Genomic DNA, 22184 nt, shown 5'->3' with positions numbered 1-22184 from the left:
CGTCCCCTTATTTCCAAAATAAACTGATAATACATCAGTGGCATGCTTTAGGATTATATGCATGGATAAAAACCTGACTGCCAGTAAAACTCAGCTCCCACTGGCTGCTGTGAAGATTTTATACAGTAAAAAATATATCTCTCAGCTTTACAGCGGCTCCAAAGACCCCGTGGCCTCCCTGCGGGGGGCCTGGACATCCTCTGCATACTGAACAGTTTGAATTCATTATATTTATTCAAAGGAAGCACAAAAACGACGGCCTGCAGACAGATGGCACTTCTCTACACCAGTTTCTCATCACCTACCCACATGGATGGTGATATAACCCAACACATTCCCTTTATAAATACAATTTATTTGACAAAATGTTATTAAATAGTGTCTTTCTTAAAGATTATATACAATTCTTTACATCAACATCGCCGTGCTAAAACCAAAGCAGCGATATTAAACACTGAATTTACACCTCATGTTGTTGTGGGACCTGCAGGAGTGTCCCTTATGAGTCCCAGCTCGCCCCTGATGAAGAAACACTCCTTTGGTACCTCAGCTCACACACATGCACACACACACAAAAGCTACTCACGCCGGATGGGCGGGGCATGGCCGCGTGCAGCCTGCGCGTGCGGCTTGTGCGCATGTTTGGATGTAGCCGTGCAGGACAGCATCAGTGCATGGTTCATGTCCAGCTGCAAGACACCAATACAAGCTAATTTGTGAAAATATAAACGTTTAAATCGGAGATATCGACGATTCAGGAGGCATCATGAGCAAAGTGCAGGGTGGGATGAAATGCGTGAAGTATCTGCTCTTCGTTTTCAACTTCATCTTCTGGGTAAGTCGACTACAAAAGCTTTACTCCTTTTTTAAATCTGCATCGTTTTTATAGCCTTTAATATCTTAATATAGTTTTAATTCTTACAGGAGGCAATTCATGCGGGATAATTGAGTGTTTCAGAAGCATATCAAGCTTTGTTCGCCTGTAAAAACCCTGATATTGCTCCGCGTTGTTGTGGTGTTTACATGTGCAGCACACTGCATGCTAACAGTCTGAGTATTAATATTTATTTATATGATTTTTAATAACCTGGATTTATTAGACACTGTAGGACTTGGGAGTTAAACCTGCAGATTGCCTCTATTCACCTGCTCGCTGCAAACTCTCAGCTCTCTCCCTCAACCCTCCAACCAAACCTCGTTTATTTTTTCTCTGATTTAATTACCAGGATTCCCATTAGCTGATGCAGAACACCAGCTACTATAAATCATCAATATTATCATTAAAATCCATTATGAAGCACCGGTACATCATTACAGCCCATAAAGTCTCCTCTGTCTATGAGATGTTGTTAATAATTAATGTATAAATCAAATGACAGCCTGTAAACCGCCCGCACTTTAACACTGAGTGATTTATAGTTTTATATAATGTACTGTGGTTATCCTGCTGCTGCAGGGTGTTGCTACTTTTCCAACACAGCCTCTGTTCAGATCCTCTCCCGTGGTTCATCATTGTGCTGTGACTTTCCTGCTGCAGGTCTCACAGTGTGTGTGTGGTGTGTGTGTGCGTGCGTGTTATTAGGGTTAATCTGTTTTGGGTACATCATGGTTTAGTCTGTGCTTTCCTGCATTAGATCTGCTCCGATAAAGTTACTTGCGGCTCAGGATCCAGTGAATTCACTGGATTTCCCAGGGGTGAATTATCATCTGATATCTGTTGTTATCTAAACAGATGATGGAGATACACATTTAGTAAACATTGTTATGAACCACAGTCTGCTTGTGGAGAGAGAGACAACCTGTTAAACTAAAGAGTGAAAGAAAGATACTTCTCCTTTTCCCAGGACCAATGGAGTTAAAAATCAGAAGATTTGACCGTTTCTTGTGGAATAATTATCTTTCCTGCTCATTTAATCGTCTCATGACCCTGTAGACGTATTCTGCCACCTATTTTGGTTCCTGACTGCAAAGTAGTTTGTTTCTGCTCCAACTTTAGATTGCACAATCTGCACATCTTTAATTTAAATACTCCCTTGTTCTATTTCATGCATGCATGCATTTAGTTTCACAGCTATGGCTCATTTCGTTATCTGTTATGGATTAAAATGCTTTTCTCAACAATATTTTATTTTATTTATTCATTTTAAAAGGGACCATGTATAATTGTTGTGTATTTCCTTGTGTATGTTGTTTGCTGTCCAAGTTAAACATCAATAAAAAGTAAAAAGGACCATGTTCAATATTACCATGGTACCATTCGCTGCATTGCACCAGAGTTAGCTTAAAGCTCACAATTAAAACATCCCCAAGTTATAAGACCACAACACAAGACACATATTGCAGAATGACACAGAGCACTCAATTCAAACACACACACACACACACAGTTTTAGTCAATAAAAGTTTCCTAAATAGTTTCCTAAAGATTACGTTTTCAATTTGCTATTTCGGTCTGAAAATTTGTCAAAAAAAGAGAAAATAATTTTGTCATATAAAGAAATTAAATCAGCAAATCACTGACGACGAGCTGGTTCAACATTTTTGCTTAAAAAAATGACAAAACCATCAATTGACTAACATAAAAGCTGTTTTATTGATAAATCAACTCAGTGTCTCAGCTCTGGATGCTGTTACCGACTCTTACAACTGTCGTGGATGGATGCTTGTGTTTTACAGCTAAATGATACACTGTATGTGTATCTTAACGTCTGCATCGGCTCACTGTGCTCTGTAAAGCGATCTCTTGTGTCACCAGACCGACAGCGGCCTCTTTGTTCCGGAGTTTTAAGGACAGAAAGCAGAGCCGTTGTGGTCGCGGCCAGAAGGGGCGTGATGACAGAACGCTGTCATTTTTAGGATGCAGAGCCAAACGAGCGGCCAATGACAGCGTGAGTTACATCACCCGGCTCTGTGAGGCTGGCACCGCCTGCGGCTGAAATGCACCATGGGAGATGGACTGAGGATGCTGAGATGCTGCTGTTCAGATATGATATGAGGATATGAGGAGATACTAAAAAGTGCTCCAGTGTGGCGAGAGAAAGTGATGTAACAAAACACAAGTTCAGTTTTACTCTTTAAATTGTGATGTGGAAAACAATCAACAGGTTTGAAAACTGAATTAAAACACACTCCTCTTTTTTTCTTACACGTGACATCTGATGAAGTTGCACTAATTCTTTTATGTTTTCCTCCCAGAATTCAATGTGAAAGTTTGAAAGTTATAATCTTAAGATCTCAGTTTCGTTGTCTTTGGCGCCACCTATGGTGATAAACGGTAATTGCAGGAGCACATTTCCCAGATATCCAGACAGTGCTGCATGTGTGACGTCCACGGTTGGCTCCGGCTGTAACTCTTGATTTTCCTGGCTGACGGTCGCTTTCCTTTTCAGACTGTTTGCTTCATCTGAGCGTCGAGTTTGTTTCTTCTTCTTTGGATTTTCACTTCTTGTTGAAGTTGTATCTGTAGTCATCCATCTTTTCTTTGTTTGTTCAGCCATAGTAGATTACTGTTTACTCGCAACACTTGCAGAGAGCGGAAAAGCAGCCGCTTAGCTCCGCCTACCCTCTCTGGGAGACCAACCACTGCTGGCTGATGGAAAACGCGTCACTAACTGGGCGCCGCTTGTGATTTTTTTCTGCGAATGTCGCCACAGACACCCAGTCTGTAATACTGCAAATGCAAAGGCTTTCATCAGTGAGCTATAGGCTCAGTCACCATTGTGTTAGCTCAGAGAGAGGACAGTGTAAAGTGTTGGAAACAGGCGGAGAGAGAGTGGGGATGACACGCTGCAAAGGGCTGAGGGTGGGAGACTAACCCAGGGCCGCCACATCGGGGACTGTAGCCTCTGTACACGGGACGCGTGATTGAACCGCTGAGCTAAACCGACGCCCTCACATTAGAATTTAATGTATGAAACTGAACTTTTGTTTTGTTGTATATAAAACTTGTGACTTTTGTACTTACAGCCTTCGCCTGTCTTTACATCAAACATACTTCTGACAGTTTAAACCAAATACCAGCTGTTGGGTGTTTGTAGAAGGTCAGAAGGATCCACTTTCTCAGGGTGACACCTCGTTTCAATCGATCAGGCCTATTTCAATCGATCAGTTTATTTCTGGTAAAGCTCGCCCAGGGAGCCGTGATGTCCTCTCAGTGTCGTGACAAAACACGTCACACTTGACTATTTTTCAGCTCAGGCTTCACCTCAACATTCGCCTCATACAGAGAGAACATTTTTCAGAGACATACAGGCGTCTTTTAGTTTTAGTTTGCAGAAGCAGCGTTCTGTTCGAGAGTCTAAGCAAGTCTCAAACCTTTAAACACTCTAAAGGGGATTCATTAACATTTTTGGCAGAAGTTTGGTGAGAATAAACGGGCAGAGAGCGTCAAGAGACACTTTGGTGTAAAGACAAACAACACCTGCAGAATCTAAATGATGGACCCCAGAGGCACTCTCTGAGACATCCCTGAAATCCTAAAGAGCAAGAAGCTCGGGAAGGATCCAAACTTGTGCAAGAATAGTGTTTAATTTAAACTCAAGTATTGATGCTTTGGTTTCTCTCCCCCCCTTCAGCTGTCGGGCCTGCTGGTTCTGGCTGTGGGACTCTGGCTCCGGTTTGATCCAGAGACGGTGGAGCTCCTGACGGGTGATGGAGCCCCGGACACCTTCTTCATCGGTACGTCACCGTTTCTGCAGCTTCCAAATACAGACCCTGAAAAACAGCTGAGATAAGGAAAGGACATGCTTTATGTATTTATTTATTTTATAGTGATGAATTGGAATATTCTCCTGATGAAGTCAGTTGAAACTCCAGTAGCTCAGTGATGGAGCCACAAAGAACCCCAATGTGATTTCTGTTTCTGTTTTTTTTACTGATTAATTTCCTCTAAAAGACAGGAAGTAAAGAAAGAAACTGGACATTTTGATAGAACAAGAATTGAATGTGAGGCTGCAGATTGAGTCACATTTATGAGTGTAAAAAAAATCATTGTTTCCTGCCCGATGATGACATCAGTTTTATGGTGCTCTCGCTGAGATCCCCGTTTAACGAAACCTTGTTATCTTCCCCGGAGATTCCCAAACAGCAGTTTAACTGAAGCAGCTCTCAGAGGCCGCAGGTGTTACTGAGCGGTAATGAACGCTTAACGGTTCCTTTTACTCTGAAAGCATCGTGATGTTTCATCACTTCCTCTTTACAAAGCACAAAGCTGGAAGATCCCCCCCTGAGTGGTGTAGTCCATCACTTAAATCCTCACTGTCGTGTTTTTCTGTCTTATTTTTGTGGATCACTTTGTAACCTTCTTTTTAAAGTGATATCTACATAAAAGTTATAATTATTAGAAGCATGGATCCTGAAAATGGCGGCTACGTAACACATGTTGCTTCGTGATGAGAGGAAGTGAAAGAGGCCATGCTGGTAATTGAAAAGCACCAGTAGTGGCAGCGCTGTGGTTTGTGGGTTGTGGAGAGGACGGCTCATGTTCACTATTTTATTTACTTTCACTGGAACAAAAAGAATGGATCAATCATAGATGGAAGTGAAACACAACCACTGAGCGAGGAATGAGCTGTCCTCTCTGAGATAATCATTTGTATTGTTTAGTACAAAGAATACAAATATTGTTGTCAGGGCACAGGAACACATGGCACAGAAGTTATGTTATTATGTGGTATTATGGAGGCAGATTTCAGCAAATAAACTGGTGACAATAAACTAACAAATGAATAAATATACATAAACAAATATATTTTATATACAAATATATTCTTTTCTCTTCAAGAATGAACTTTCATTTAAAGCCAGAAACAAACTATAAAACATGAGACTGTGAAAGCTCCTGCATTTTATTTTTTCTGCAGATGAAGACACATAAAAAAACAAACAAGAGAGAGAACCCCAGGCTGTAAATACATCTTATGACAATAAAATCATGTAAATCCAGAATGAAAATATCACAAAAAACCCCCCCAACTAAACAGATACTCATAACAGAGTGAAAATATGTCAAACATACCCCTTTAAATCAAACAACAGGAAGTGAAAGTCAGGCCTTTTTCCACAACAGAAATGTTTACGTCCAACAGGAGGAAGAGCACAGCTGTTTATAGTAGCAACAAGTAGTAACTGCACATAAACATGTTTTTGAGCTGTAATCTAAATTATTACTGGTGTTAATGTTGACATTTCTTAGGCATTTCATGGGTTGGAAACGGCTCAAACATGCCGTTTACTGGTTTAAATCAGCCCTGACCTTGCCAGCCGATGGTGACGTAGACACGACCGTTTGGGACAAAGTTACGTCATGAAATGTATTTTTTTTAAGTGTTAACGCCTGTCAATCAGAGGTGGGCGGTACCCCCTGGCCCCGCGCTCATTTTCAAACATATCCTGATCGAGACGCATCATTCACGAGCGTTTAAACTATTCTTGCTAGCACACTGTTCATTAGCCGTCTAGCTAACGTTACGTTTTCCACTCAGAGACTGCGCCCATTCTCTCTTCAGAATCAGAAATAACTTGAATAACAGGTTGCACGCGGGGTCGGCGCATGCGCACTTGCCTTGCCTCGGCTCTGAAAGCGCCGTGTTCAGGCATTAGAGCCAACGGCTCGAACTGATAGGGCCCGGGACCACCGCGGTCCTCCACCTCACTGAAGTGCTCTTCAGGGGGCTCTGGAGGGGAGAAGTCTTTCACCTCTAAAGAGCCCTCTGTGCCATGTGTGCCTTGTGACTTTGTCGCTCTTCATTCTTCTCTGGCCAGGGGAGGGGACGTCACTGAGCTGCGCTTTTCCTCCTGTTGGATGTAAAAATGTCCGCTGTGAAAAAAGCCCATAGAAGAGAATTTGACCCGTCGAATCTTCAGTTTAATACAAGTGTGGAACCCCCCCTTTCTCACACACGTCTGTGCAGTGTGCGTGGTGTGTGATTGTTTCTGTGCGGCGTCTCATAATCTCTGAGTCCTTCCCTCGCCCTTTTCATGTTTCTGCCACATTCGGCCCAGTGTAGCACATTTGTCACATTCACTCTGTCCTCTGAGGTCCCTCTGCCAGATCATTAACACATGAACAGTCATCACACAGGAAGGAGGTCTTTAAAATGGTGAGGGGCTTGTTTAACTCTGGATGGATGCTGAATGAAGAGTTCCTTTGCAGAGATCTGATTTTAACACACAGCAGGAGGTTACAGCGTACAGTAGAGAGGACAAACAGGCCTCAGTGTGCAGCAGGACGCCATACAATAGGCCCTCTCTCTCTCTCCCTCTCTCTCGCTCGCCCTGCGTAGGAGCAGAAGATGAGAATGAAGCCTATTCTTGTTCCTCCATGACCTAAAATGGTGACTTCACTTCATCAGCTCTCTGCTGAGCTTCCAGGGAACTGGCTGCTGCCTCCCTCAGGACTCCAGCAGCAGGTCGGGTGGGGCAGGTGACAGGAGTCCATCCATGCAGACATGATACTGAACCAGGCAGAGCATGTGAGGAGGACAAAATGAGGAGGAAAGAAAAGTCTAAAAACCAGACAGTGAATACAAAACACAGTTTAAACTTTGCATTAATTATAATGTAATCTAAGCTGCTTAAATATACTGACGTTCTCACAGTCTGTTTATGCAAATGAGTGAGAGAGAGATAACTCTTCTTCACTTTATTTAACATTCAAATATCATCGAGCTCATCCAACTTCTTCATGCAGAATATTAACCTTCACTTCCTCTCTGGACTGGGATGTTCTTCAGCAGCAAATAGTGTTCTTTCCACTCTGCAACATTTACATGCTTAAAGTTAAAGATTCAACTAATTAAGATGACGTAGTTTTATTATTGCAATATTTTACAGATTAATCACCCAACAGTTCAAAGGTGTAAATGCTGTTTAGTTATTAATGGATCAGTTAATTCTGAGAGCACAAACCTCTGCCAGGCAAACAGCCCCGTCTTCTATGATATGAAAATCTGCAAGCGCCACCACTTTGTATGATCAGATATATTTCCTTAAAGTGATAATCTTGAAGATTTTCATTTAGATAAATGTCAAAGTCACTATCTATCGCCGAATGATGTAACACAGTGGTGATTGAGCCGATGGCCCACTGATGAAAAGGAAAGCGACCGTCAGCCAGGAAAATCAAGAGTTACAGCTGGAGCCAACCGTGGACGTCACACATGCAGCACTGTCGGGATATCTGGGAAGTGTGCTCCTGCAATTACCGGAAAAAGGAAGAGTCATGGCCGGAGGTCCTTCATGACTGACCGCTGGCTACTACGGTAGCCCTAAAATGTTTTGCTCCCAGAGTTTGCATCGTCGTTAGATGATAGCTGATGTGTTTATTTGTGAGCCAGATCCACGTCGGGTCCCAAAGTTTCAGGGTGAGGCCTCTTTGGCCCGTGTTGCACTCTTTCACCAAGATTCATAAACATCAGAAGTTTTTCTGTTATCTTTCTGACAAACGGACAAAGGGTAAGAAAACACAACAATCCAATACTTTAATAATAAACTGACGACGATCTTCTGTGAGTACTTGAGGTACATCTCTGGAAACACTTGTGTACTTCTACCGAAGAAAAAAAAGGTCTGAACTCTTCTTACGTAAGTGACTGACCCGTCCTGCAGCAGCCCTTGTTGTCAGGCAACAACACACTGCAGCAGATTACTCGATGCAACGTTATGAATTCATCTCAAGATGAGAGAGATCCTGCAGAGGATCGATGGTCTCACAGAGGAGCCTTAGCAACACAACAAACATCACCATGAGCCTCCTGAGCAGATCGGAGGAGCCTGCATGCACGTGGAGCAGCAAAGGGACCGAACAGGGTGAGACCATAAACAAGGCAAAGTGGCAGCATTCCCTACGGATGAATCACTTTCCATCATGTCACCTTTGTTGCTCTGCGTGCAGGCCTGTAAACAGCCTTTATGTGCACAGAAAACAGACATAAAAAGAAACTTCTAGGAAGCTAACATATTTTTGGCTACCTGCATAAACAAGGAGGAAGTGTAGTTGGCAGCCAGTTGTCTGCATCATATCACCACTTTGAATACCAGGAAGTGCTTCGGTTAAACAGTAACGTCAGTATGAAAGTGATGGAGAGCGTCTCCAGAGAAGATCAGGTCTGTGCCAACACTTTGTAGAAACACTCTCAGCTTTCTTGGCCTGTTCTATTTTCCCTTTCCAACCCAGACACTCCTCTTTGAAGCAGCGTACTCCTCCCTTCCAGCAGCTTCATCTTCACCTCCGCTTTTGTTCAGCAGCAGGAAAACAACAGCTTGCACTCCCCCCCCATGTGGATTAATTAAATTGCTGCACTGGTTGCTGTCTCTGTCGCTGATTAGACCCTTAGCATGGACCTCTGGGACGGGCGCGGTGTTAGGTTACAGTGTGCAGGGCTCTGTAGTAGTGAGGGCTGGGAGCAGAGGGGGGGCGGGGATGACATCCAGGGAGCAGGGAGCGAGGATGGTGGAGGATGTCGTCTCGTTCTGCAGCAATTAAGCAAGATTTGATTTGCCTTTTTGTTTTTTTTACCGGACAGATGGCGTCTGTTTTACTGCTTCGCCCTGCAGGAACATGAACGAACACAGAGTCTAAGTAATAAGAGGACCAGCAGCCTCAGTCGCCCCGTCTGATTTCTTATTTCCGACTTTAGTTCTGAGATTTCTGCAGCTTGCCTGCAGCAGCAAAGAGTCTAACTGTGGATGGTCTCTGCAGGTTTTAACACTTAGATTTTAGTGGATCTTTTTTGGCCAAACAACTGCCAAGAAAACAACAATAAAGTTGCCTGGCATGTTTACATCCAGAGCATCCAGAAAACAAACGGATCATAGACAGACTTCAGTCAGATGACTCACGTTTGTGATAGTTTGAAATGTTTATCGCAGCAGCAGTACATCGCTTTGGCGTCTCAGCTCCGACCTCACCACTCCTCACAGATTTATTTTACATGCAGAAATTTGAGGAGTGCAGAGATAATATCTTAACCCGCCCCCCCCGCCCCTACCTGGAGCCTGCAGGTGGATGCTGGGGTGGTGGTGAGGCTGAAAGTATGAGCGCAGTACTGGTGCAGGGCAGCGATGGCAATGACAGAGCAGAGGGAGAGAGCGGGAATGTAGCATTTGCAGAATTAAAGACTGCGTGTCTGTGGCGACTTTCATGGAAAAAATCACAAGCGGCGTCCAGTTAGTGACGCGTTTTCCATCAGCCAGCAGTGGTTGGTCTGCCAGAGAGGGTAGGCGGAGCTAAGCGGCTGCTTTTCCGCTCTCTGCAAGTGTTGCGAGTAAACAGTAATCTACTATGGCTGAACAAACAAAGAAAAGATGGATGACTACAGATACAACTTCAACAAGAAGTGAAAATCCAAAGATGAAGAAACAAACTCGACGCTCAGATGAAGCAAACAGTCTGAAAAGGAAAGCGACCGTCAGCCAGGAAAATCAAGAGTTACAGCCGGAGCCAACCGTGGACGTCACACATGGAGCACTGTCTGGATATCTGGGAAGTGTGCTCCTGCAATTACCGTTTATCGCTATAGGTGGCGCCAAAGAGAACGAAACTGAGATCTTCGAGATTACCACTTTAAATTAACCGCCAAATTGGGAGGAAGTGCTTGTCAAGTGTGGAAGACGCATGTCAAGTGTGAAATTAGTTCTGCCCTAGGCTCGCAGGCGTCGCTCCTTTTATGTAAAAGTCCCCATTATTGATGCCCCATAATTCCCCATTAAAGTATACAGAATAAGAAAGGCTGCCTCCACCAACGATTTTATTCCAACAAATATATTATCTGTTTGCTGTGTAAGTCATTTCAGCATTGTAGTTTTTACAGCCTCTCAACGAGCACTGATCCCCTTGAAATCAACATTTCTCTGCAGGAGTAATCACGGTGCACCACACAAGAAAACTGTTTATACACCAACTTTAATCTGACATACTCGAGTGTCGTTTTTTTCATTCTACAGCAAAGGGTTGGACAATAAAATGCAGTTTCTAGTTCCTTTTTGTTACACAAGAAATACTATTTTAAAGCAGAAGCATTGAGGATGAGCTGAGGAGTCTGACAGCCTGAGGAAAGAAGCTGCCCTGTAGTCTGTTGGTGCAGCAGCAGATATTTCTGTTTTGCTTCCCAGATGGCAAGTGGTGGTGTATATTTTATTATTTATTTGTCTCTGGCTTTGTGCAGACTCCTTAACTCGTGTACGTTTACCACTCATGTTGTACCAAGCGGACGCAGAGAGACAAAGAGGTTCTATTTTCAGCAGAGCAAGAAAAGCGCCAATACTTTGTCAGAGATTCTCTTTGTGTTCGGACTCCTTTCATCTCCACTCAAAGCTTTGAAATTCACAAATATCTGCACTGAAGAAGGAGGCTGATAATCAGAGTGAATTGTGGGAAAAAATTCAAAGGTTTCAGGCCACACGAGGAGTTTCCACCTACACTTTTCTGCTTGTAGACAGACACAAGAGTCCTTTTCAGAACAAAGGACGTGAGAGGAAGACGGCTGGAACATGCTGCCCTCTTGTGGTGGAGCTGTGAACTGCAATCACATGACACCACTGTGATTAGATTGAAGTCCTTTGTCCATTTAGGCCCCTTGTGCGTGACTTGGTGTATTGTGTATTACAAAACTAAAGTATTAATCCTTCCTTCTTCCTCCTCAGCGGTGTACATCCTCCTCGGTGCAGGAGGGCTGATGATGATCGTCGGGTTCTTCGGTTGTTTTGGGGCCGTACGAGAGTCTCAGTGTCTTCTTGCATCGGTGAGTGCTTAAAGTGACGCCTCTTTTTATTATTCATTCATTCTTTATGCAATGCTTTTTTCTGAATAATTTCCTTGTAATTTCCATTAACTTCCCTGCGAAGATCTATGTTTAATTTGCTTCTAATCATTTTTCAGTTTTACTGATACACTTCCAATTAATTCATTTCAATTAATTGCTCGTATAACCGAGTGTTTTCGTCTGTGCACAGCAGGTGAAAACACTCTGATATCTGCCTGCAGGGGAGCAAAACATTAACATATATGGATTAAAGTTTTAAGTGTAATGAATATGGATGAAAAGTTACTTTGGTTTAAATGACGCATTTTTCTTAAGTAAACTAGTTAAAATTTCTTCCCACAAAACTTGACGATCTCAGAGATTGGTCAGCGGTTGTTTCAGATCAAGTCAAGGTCAAATCTTCCATCCATCATCTATACCGCTTATCCTGTTCAGAGCCGCGGTGGGTCGGAGTCTATCCCAGCTGTCACTGAGCGAGAGGCGGGGTTACACCTGCACTGAATGCCAGTCAATCACAGCGCTGACACATCGAGACAGACAACCTTTCACGCTCACACTCACACCTTTAGAGTCACCAGTGAACCTAATGAGCATGTCTTTGGACTGTGGGAGAAAGCCAGAGGGGACCCACGCATGCACGGGGAGACTCCACTCAGAAAGGCCCCCCACGTCCGAGCAGGCTCTCAAACTAGGAACCTTCTAGCTGTGAGGCGACATCGCTAACCACTGCACCACCGTGCAGCCCACTTGACTCTTAGTATTAGAACATGACAGAAGATGTCTGACCTGTAAAATTAAGTGTTAAACACTGAAGACAATAACAAGCCTCTTTTGTGTGCTGCAGTTCTTCGCCTGCCTCCTGATCATCTTTGGAGCCGAGATTGCAGCTGGTGTGTTTGGATTCATAAACAAGGAACAGGTACAACACTTTTTATGAGGTTGTAATATTTCATATTTACACAAACAAATCAAAATTTTAAAAAAGTGATTTTCTGTCTTTTTTCTGTAACAGATTGTTGAACAAGTCCAAAAGTTTTACAGCAGCTCCATCTCTGACGTCTCCAACACCAATGCCACTGCGATAGCGCTCATTTACCACAAAACTGTGAGTGTATTTCCTTTAAAGGGGACATATTTTAGCTATTATTCTCATGTGTTTTTGAATCCTGTTGGTGTTTGTTTCGTTTTAAAAATTGTAGACATATTTTAATTTAGTTATTTTTCGGAGCCTCTCCTTCCTCCTGAAACGAACAAGCCGTTTTGCCATTCAAAGGTCAGACCTTAGCTACGATTGGCTGGCAGTATTTGGAGTGACCGTGTAGCCGCTCCCCCACGTGTGCGACCCCACGTGGGGGAGCGACCGCACTACACTGTCACTCCAAAGTTGTAGAAAACATGGCTGCTCTAGGATCGGTTGTTCGGCCTCATATGTACGAGCCAGAATCTCCAGCAGGTATCGGATGGTAAGCTAAAATCTTGACGACTTGACTACAAGTTTGTGCAAGAAGGTGAACGACGGTGAGCAACGATTGGTCGATTTCAGTGAACGCAAGGTTCTGTGTAGAAACCTGCAGCAATTCTGAGCGGCCCATTTCAGAGGCGACCTTTTTAAACATGTGATTCTGGAAAATCACGGAATTATGCAGTTTTCACTTTTTCACTGTGAACAATGAACACCCAAAAATGTAAAACCCATGAAAATATGAGAATATCCATTTAAAATGATGGCCCCTTTAATTGATCATTCTTCTTACTTTTTACATTAACAGCTGAACTGCTGCGGAGGATCAGTATCGGAGACTTCTACAGCACTGTGTGCAGAATCTGTTCCAGAGGACACCCAAGTAAACACTTCCGCCTGCTATGACACTTTATTCCCACATGGTGGTGTTGTGGTGCTGCAATGAAGTGTTGCATCAGCCCTGTATAACTTCACAGCAGGTTCATGTACGAACCTGTAAATAACGAATGAATGCTTTATTGTTGTTTCAGGATTGCCTCACTGCTATAACAAACTTCTTCAATGAAAAGCTGCACATTATTGGATACATTGGGATTGGAACCGCAGGAGTGATGGTGAGAATTTACACAACTTTGACTTTAATTTAACCTTTTATTGTCTTTTATGCTGGTCAGACTCGACGCTCTGTAAATGTTTCTAACCTGTCCCTAAATGTGTCTTCTCGCAGATCATAGGGATGGTCTTCAGTATGGTTCTGTGTTGTGCCATCAGGAACAACAGGGAGGTTATATAGAAGTCGAGTTGGCCCCCACCTCCCCCTTCACTCCCAGAAACCAGCCGGCCCACTACACCCTCATGGATCCCTTCAAAATCAACCCATCTGCAAGAGAAGGGAAACACCAAAGTTGCATTTCACTTTCACTCCTCACAGTCCAGAGAGAACCGGGGGGAACTTCCTTTTAGTATCACAAAGTATGTTATTCTGTCCCCGGGCCAAATTCAACACGATACGCTGGATCGTTTTCACACCTTCTCCTCGACTCTCGGCACTGAAAATGTATCCCTCCGTTCTTTTCCATAACACACGCTCTGCTTTTACACACGCCTGTTACATTCCTCAGTTTTAACACCCTTTTGCACTGCAGCTCCATCACAACACTGTACATGAAGCCTTCTTTGACACAGGAATGTTGTGAAGAGGAGTAAAGTTGCTGTAAATATGGACACTTATTTTATGCACCTGCTCTTAACATTATTCATCAAGCTCTTTTATGTATTTATAGGCCTTATGCCGACTTGTGTGCTTAAATGTTTTGAGGACTAGTCTACCTTTGCAGAGTGAATTTCCATCATGTGCCTACTGTATATTTAGTCACACAGATACGCCTCCAGCTACTCTGTTATCTACCTTATTCATGTGTACATAATGACTGTGCTCGCTCCCAGCCGCCACTCTTGAGTATTTCTACTTTAAAGCACAAAAAAAGGAAGTGTAGGCGTGATATCAACCCAAAGGGTTAGAAAAGGTCTGATGATAAACTGCCACTCTGAGAAGCTCCAAATTCATCTAAAAGGTCACCAGTAACACGACGTCTCGAGCTCTTCTGGAGAGCATGTGTGAACTGTAACAGTGAGCTAGTTTGCATTTTTGTGTGAATTATTTTTGGATGTAAATTTTGTTGGTGTGCCAATAAGATGTGAATTATAGAATAATATAGTTTATGTCATACTGTTAACCTTAATAAAAACAAATATTGGGTGCTTTTATTGACATGTTTGACTGTTTTTTTGGCTCTCGTCTATGAAGTGTCTGAAGTGCTTCCTGGAAGTTGACGGGGTAGAAATAGAGCATGAATGCAAATATTGTGGTTAGTGAAGTTCCTGAACACGTCAGCGCTCCGTGCACTATCATCAACTGGTAATGGCCACTCTATTTATGGAGCACATTTCAAACACGGGGGCAATTAGAAGTGCTTTCCATAGACGTGCAGAAACAGAATGACATTTAAAACCAGCAAGAAATCTACAAAGATATCTGAGATTAAATGAAATAAAAGCTGAAAAATTGTTGTAGGGCTGTTATAAGTTGTACGTAATCCAAAATGCAACAGAGGAAATAAAAATGCAGTAGGGGAAACATTCAATCAAAGGCACACAGAACAACAAAGTGTATATTTAAAAGTAGCTAAAGTTGGCATGGATTTCATGTAATCAGGAAGTTGGTTCCATGTGCTAAAAGCAGCTTCACTCTGGTTGTTTCTGACGCGATGAACTGTAAGGTAAGTTGTTCCTTAAGTTCAAATGACCCTACTTGGTTTATATTCTTCAACAAGATCAGGTCTGAGATGATCATTTTATTGATAAAGTAGACACATTATCTATTCTATAAGTAACCAGAAGCCAGTGTAAAGATTTAAGAACAGGAGTAATGTGCTCGGTTCTCTTTAACAACATTATAGTCATATGTACATAGCATGTTCAGGTTGAATGATAGTGGCCCGAGAATTAAACCCTGTGGGACTCCACATGACACGATGATTCGCTTGGATTTATTGACACAAGTGATAACAACACAGCCTCTTTGTTCAGTACATGATCTGAACCAATTTAGGGCTGTGCCAGAACATCCCAACCTGTGCTCCTGTCTGTCATAAAGTTTCTTATGGTCCACAGTATAAAAAGTTTTTTTTAGAATTACAGACGATTATAGTTTAAAGGTCCCATATTATGCAAAATTCACTTTGGAGTGGTTTTCTAACAATAATATGCGCCCCCAGCCTGTCTACAAACCCCCCCGAAATGAGAAAAGTCTGTCCTCTCCTCTCTTGCTTGCTCCACTTTTCAGAAAATGTGTGGAAGGAAGTCAAAATTTTTAACCAAACATATACTCCTTGTTTCCAAATACGATTTCTTACCTTTTTATTTGTTTAATTGAAGGTTCATTGCAACAAGTCTTGTTTTATTTACTTGCTTTAAGATATAGTGATTTTAACAGACCATAGTCACTCAGTGAAAGAGCTTAGCAAATGAGAGTGTCCTCTGCGTATTAATAAACATTATTGTCTTGTGTGTGAAGAAGAGGAAGCATGTTCAGGTTGAATGACAGTGGCCCGAGTATTGAACCCTGAAGGACTCATAGTCATGGTGATACACTGAGATAAAGTCAGCAGTGATAACAATGTAGCCTCTAAGTTAAGTATAAGATCTGAACCAGATAATTTTCTCTTCCACTGTTGCTGCCTGTCGAGAAGTATTTTATGGCCCACAGTATTAAAGGTATTAACATAAATACAGACCTTTATCAGCGCTGTGAAGAAGAAATGAAGTTACTCAGGTACTTCAATATTTTCATTTGCTGCTTCTACTAAACAATCTACTATATTTACAAGGTAAATATTGTACTTTCTACTTTACATTTATAATTAAATGTTACATATTTCATAAATCGATAGTGTTTACTATGAATGTCCTCTGTAGTTTGTACGAAACTTTCCTGCATAGAATACTAAATATTGGACTGTATCTTTTAAGCCATTCAATAACTCCACAAACACAAAATGGTTGCATTTAGTTTTTTAATGCATATATATATAGTATGTACAAAAAGCCACAACAAATACAAAATATGGTAACAGTCATATTTCACGCGCTCACAGTCACAGTCATAATGCCATTTTTGGCCAAATGCCGAAGAGAAATGTTAATCTGCTCTGATAAGGCATAAACCAAAAACATTCTTTGAGTTAGATTGTTGGTATGCATATTTAAAAGTCTAAACTGAGGTCATGTGCAAACATATATACATAAATATATAATGTGCATGAATGCATCTCAAGTTTTTGCAGATGTTCAGATACAAAGACTGCAGTTCACAGACTACTTAACTGTAGGGTTAATATCAAGTCTCTAACAGGACACTGCTAATGGTTTGGCAAACATATGTGGTCCCATGTCAGTAGGAAGGTTCATGATCAGTCAAACTAATGAATATTCAGTTATTGTTGAAAATGTATGTAAAAAATAATCCCTTTGAAATGAATTGTGCCCCATGTATCCCTCATTTGAAGTAATTGTTTCATCTTGAAGGCTTTATAACATGAGACAGCAACAGAAAAGGAAAAAAACATTAACAACAGAGAACTGCAAGCTGCTGTATTTCAGCAATTCAAAAATAAAACTAGGATTCACATACAAAATAATATGAAAACACATAAAAGGTTTCTCTTTGATGGAGTGAGCTCCCTCCCTCATAGAGGGAAACAGAACGGGGCTGTCTTAGGAACAGAGAAAGAATAACACTGTAACTCTGAGTCCCACAGCCCAGTAAGGCTAACAGCTTTAAGTGCAAACGTTGGCCATCGCCTACTGGATAAGTCACAAAGTGTTCAAGTGCAACACAGCTGTCTGACCGTACAGAAGATGAAACCATAGGTCTTTACACCCTGAAGCCTTTCTGACCTCATCAGATAAGACTTCTCATTTTTTGCTGTAAACTGATGGTATGTAGCTGCCAGTTGTTCTACCATCTTCGCTTTAAGAGGTCCTGCTCATAGCCAACCAGCACGATGATCAGCTCATGGCGACAGGAGGCCCAGAGGCGTGTTGTCCATGATGTATTCGCCAATGCCCACAAAGTACATAACCTGTGCAATGCCGAACAGAGGAGCAATGACCAGAGCTCGACAGCCAGCACCTTTCAGGAAGGCAGAGGGTCCCTCCTTCCTCATTATTTTACTGTTGAGAAACAGAAGTTTATTAATACATATGCACTAAAAGAGAGAAATTAAAGCTACGCAACAATGAATAACTCAACCGTCTTACCTCACACAATCCATAACTCCATTGTAAGCCTCCTCACTCGACCCTTTGTTCAGTGACTGCAGGCGCGTCTTCACAACTGGAAAAACAGAGGAAACAATTAGAAAACAATTCAGAAACATTACAGCGCTTATACTAATAAACAGGGAACATCCAGGCCGACGTCTTTTAAACCCTCTAAACTCACCATCACAGGGGTTAACAGCCACAGCAGCAGTAGATCCGGCTGCACAGCCTGAGAGGAAAGCCCAATAGATGGGAGATGCCTCCTCAGGACTGCGTTGGCCCAGGCGGTTCAGGTTTGCAAACAACGGGAAGTACACAATAGAGAAGGGAACATCCCTGAAAGAAATTAAACAAAATGTTAATTCTGGGTGAAAACTGATACAAGTTTAACTAACAAGTTAACATGGTTCCTCTTCAAGAAGAAGTAAGAGTTTTACCTCATCAGTGTTGCCCCCAGACCCTTGTAGAGCCCCTGGATGCCCTGCGTGTGCAGAAGTTCCTTTGCGATCTGTGTGGCAGACACAGCTCGCGGTGCCGTGACCACCGTGCCGGAGTTGTAGGAACGGCTTAGCATGGTGTTGGTGGCCACAAGCTTGGTGGGAGACATCATGACTGGTTTTTGCTGCTGGGCTGCTGTTAAAGAAGGAAAACTAATTAATACACACACACATACACGGCACTGGGGCTTCTGTTTTTGAAGCAAACACGGATAACAATCAGTGTCAGGTTAGCATTTTTCTTACCAAGTCTGCCTGCATCCTGTAGCTGTATCTTGAGCATTTCCATCGGGGTGGTGACAATGACCTGGCACATGCCTGCACCGCAACCTGCCAGCATCTCTTTGAACACTGTCAGCCCCTTTCTGTAAACGCATAGAGAGAAATATTAATATAAACACAATTATTGATAAACTTTTACATTTTTCTTAGATGAGGATTAATAAGATGATCCTGCTTACCCATCTCTGGCAAGGTGTTGGCGGAAGAAGTCATTAGCAGCAAGCTTGATTGCCTTCTCTGGGGTGACCAGGGTCAAATTTACGGCAGCACCTGAGGAAAAAAACGAACACAGTTACTAATGATGTCACAATAAAGTTCGAATTTAGCACAAGTACAAAAACATTCCCCGCCACTATCATTACAGCATTTAAATGTAGACAAAAACAAGACAAATGCTCAATTTAAAGTAGCTTCAGTCATGATGATGGAGGGGGATTACATCAAGAAAAATAACAACATGACATTCAGAAGGAAAATGAAAGACAGGCCAAACTGAAACACAAGACAACAGAAGAAATAGGAGAGGTGATTTCCAGAGGAAGATGCAACGTCTATGAAGTACAATGAGTCAGTTTAGGAAAACAGAGCCCTCTTTATGTAGAGAGAACTTGAAGAAAGAAAGTCTGTCTATTGAAAGGCTACAAGACAGCAAGTATGTTAATGACGACGACAACAGACGAGAGACATTAAGAGATGTTAGTAAAAGGACGGACTGAATCTGTGACCATGTACTGTGTGAGCAGACCTTGGCAATCATACAAACTGATCTGTGAGACCGTATAAAATAAACTTTAGGTTAAGACAGACTCGTTTAAGATCAGCCAAAGTCCACAAAGACACAATTCACAGTCTAGAAAATTAAGATCTACAACAAGTTGACAGGACAGTGAAGAGACAGCCAGGTAGTTATTAACAAGAAGTCAAATTACAGAACAAATAGATGGCAAAACAAAAACTTGTGCCTATAGTTTTAAGTAGAGCAATATTGTAAGAACCATTTAATGATTTGCCTCCAGCGTGGCTGCGCCTTATCGGCTAGCCTTCAATATCCCAGGGGGACCCAAGTCTGTAATATGAAAAACACAGATGCAAACAAACAGCATTCCTCACACAAACAGAGACCCAAACTAAAAGTCTCGATTTACCTCACATTTTAATTACAAGATTTCACTTTTGCTTTTTTACATTAAAATCAATAAACTGATTAATTAACAGGAGGGATTTTTTTTTATTATTGTGTTAATGCTATTAAAACAATGCAGAGCTTAAAGCTGCAGAACCACTTTGCAAGAAAACAGCTTTTGCCACTTCTCTTTATTAAACATAATCCAACTCATAAATGTAATGTTTAAATAAATCAAACAACCCATGCATTTAGAATACACTGTGTCTGAATCCTCAGCAGTATATACCCAGTTCTAATCAATGTTAAACCTCAGACTAGAAAGATTCTACCCTCCTTTACATTCAATTCTTCCCTACACATCAAAGCCTACTGTTATTAAATATCAACGTGCAGAAATCTTACCTCTGTACATTCCAAAGTAGCCCTCTGATCGAACAGTTTTGACAAGGCAGTCCATCCTACGGAAGAAGAAAAAAGATTATTATACATGAGAATAATGAGGTAAATAATTAAAGCAAAATATCTAAATATTTTACAGAAGCTCAATAATTTAATGAATAATATTTAGGGCCAGTTATTTATCACAATGGCAGTTTAATGAGAGCTGGGCTCGAAGAGTCAAGGCTGCTCTGAGGGAATGTAAACGCTGACGTATGGAGCAGTAAATTTCCATCCTTCAAAGGGCATTCGAAAGGCATTCAGACCACCTCATTGTAGAGGAATGAGAAAGATGAACAGTTATCATGGTCCATCAAGTCAGGAATTCACCTAACACTACATACTCATCCTAGGGCCCTGCATGTCTCATTGTGGGATTAGCAGGAATAGTTCTGGATTACAAACGGAGGTAGTGGGCGTAATGCCACGAGATTTGGTAAGCAAGGGTGTTGTGGTGTAAGGTAACAGGAACTTAAAATACTTACATGCTCCTGTAGACCTGTTGACCTTGTCTCTGATTCTGTAACCTGGTCTTGGCCAAGTCAATGGGGAAGACACAAGTAACTCCAACTATGCCAGCAATGCCTCCATTAATGAGCTTGGCGGGGAGGCTGAAAGGAGAGGACAGAGAAAAATGTAAATTTAGTTTTTTACCATAACTCTGTCAATGTAAACCTAGTGCCATGAGTGAAAACTCAATACGTTACTATACTTAATGGAGAAAAAGAGGATGTAACACACTTACCTGATCTGCTGCTGAGACATGGTGACTTTAAAATAGGTTTAAATTAAAGTGTAAAAGTAGAAATGTAGATCCAACTGTTCTTCAGTCAATAAATAGATACCTAGACAGACAAAAATGAATGGGTTACTCAACACGGAATAGATAGGCAGGTTCCTGAGAACTCACAGGCTATGTACACAGAGCTTTATCCCACTCACAGCAGAGGATTTGACTTATCTAGGTGCCTCAGACTCACGAGACTGTGATGTAGCGGCTCTGTTGTAATGCGAGTAGTACAGCCAGTGGGCGTGTCTAAACCCACATACCGGAATACCATATATGGGCATTACCGGCATTACCGCCTTTCATACATTCTTGATACTGCATAATCGTTAATGCTGAAATTCCACCGAACTAAGGCAATGTCTAGATGAAGATTAACTTAGTTGTAAACCGAATTTTAAGTTAAGACATCAATGCAAATGACGTTTTTGAGTGCAAATATGAATCTTAAATGCGTTTAAAATTAAGGTTCTGCATTGACATATCGATTAAATTTAAATACTGTGGTTAAATCGATAGTAAAGAGAAACAATTGCTGTACACTTTTATCTAATATCGTAAAAGCCGCTCTTCCCATTTGCAACGGTTGGTTAGGTTAGCAAGGCGGCGCTCGCTAAGACAACGTTCCCCATTCAGAACAAAACCGTTACTACAAGCGAGCAAGCTAGCTCTCACGATTTATGAAATGAATTAAAAAAAACATTACCTATAAGTAAAGCATAATATAACATTTAACTTACCGAGAGTTTGTCTTATAGTTATTCTTCAAGATTGTTTCGAGCCGTTGTCTGCTGTAGTGTGCTTCGTCGGGTGCTTCTGCTATTATAGCAATGAGTAGAGAGAGTGGAAATTTCCATTGAGCTTTAAGCTTGGGGGCGGGCTTAACGCTACTATCGCTGAATGAAACCCAATCGCCGCATAGTAAATTTGAATTCTTCAGTGATTGGCTAAATATGACCTTCCCCTTGTTTCATTGGAAGACAGACCAATCAATCAACCTGTTCCG

The 22184-nt window shown here is 41.8% G+C and overlaps 2 protein-coding genes across 6 annotated transcripts; one reads left to right on the top strand and one right to left on the bottom strand.

Annotated features, from left to right (window-relative positions):
* The first annotated feature begins 665 nt into the window (after positions 1-665).
* On the top strand, positions 666-14995 carry tspan2a (tetraspanin 2a). Its single transcript, XM_069678164.1, has 8 exons — positions 666-835; positions 4575-4677; positions 11644-11741; positions 12607-12681; positions 12775-12867; positions 13532-13606; positions 13755-13838; positions 13952-14995. Exons 1-8 carry the CDS (start codon positions 767-769, stop codon positions 14015-14017), a joined length of 663 nt encoding a protein of 220 aa, XP_069534265.1. The 5' UTR covers positions 666-766; the 3' UTR covers positions 14018-14995.
* Positions 14996-16785: 1790 nt separating this feature from the next.
* On the bottom strand, positions 16786-21997 carry slc25a55a (solute carrier family 25 member 55a). Of its 5 annotated transcripts, none has more exons than XM_069678326.1 (10): positions 21919-21997; positions 21137-21236; positions 20877-21002; positions 20356-20411; positions 19007-19097; positions 18792-18910; positions 18486-18681; positions 18230-18384; positions 18046-18121; positions 16786-17958 (listed from the first exon to the last, which is right to left on the bottom strand). In XM_069678326.1, the coding sequence occupies exons 2-10, from the start codon at positions 21154-21156 to the stop codon at positions 17799-17801; spliced, it is 999 nt and encodes a 332-aa protein (XP_069534427.1). In that variant the 5' UTR covers positions 21157-21236; positions 21919-21997; the 3' UTR covers positions 16786-17798. The 5 variants fall into 5 exon arrangements, with proteins under 5 accessions (XP_069534427.1, XP_069534428.1, XP_069534431.1 ...); XM_069678327.1 differs by having other exon boundaries at positions 18486-18678; XM_069678330.1 differs by lacking the exons at positions 21137-21236; positions 21919-21997 and adding an exon at positions 19823-19893 and having other exon boundaries at positions 20877-20904.
* Between the last annotated feature and the right edge of the window lie 187 nt (positions 21998-22184).

The sequence above is a fragment of the Semicossyphus pulcher genome, unplaced genomic scaffold (assembly GCF_022749685.1).
Source record: "Semicossyphus pulcher isolate SPU_LCO1_2020_fin unplaced genomic scaffold, fSemPul1.0.p SCAF_3, whole genome shotgun sequence".
NCBI classification, from domain to species: Eukaryota; Metazoa; Chordata; class Actinopteri; order Labriformes; family Labridae; genus Semicossyphus; species Semicossyphus pulcher.
This window is presented reverse-complemented; position numbering and strand designations above follow the sequence as displayed.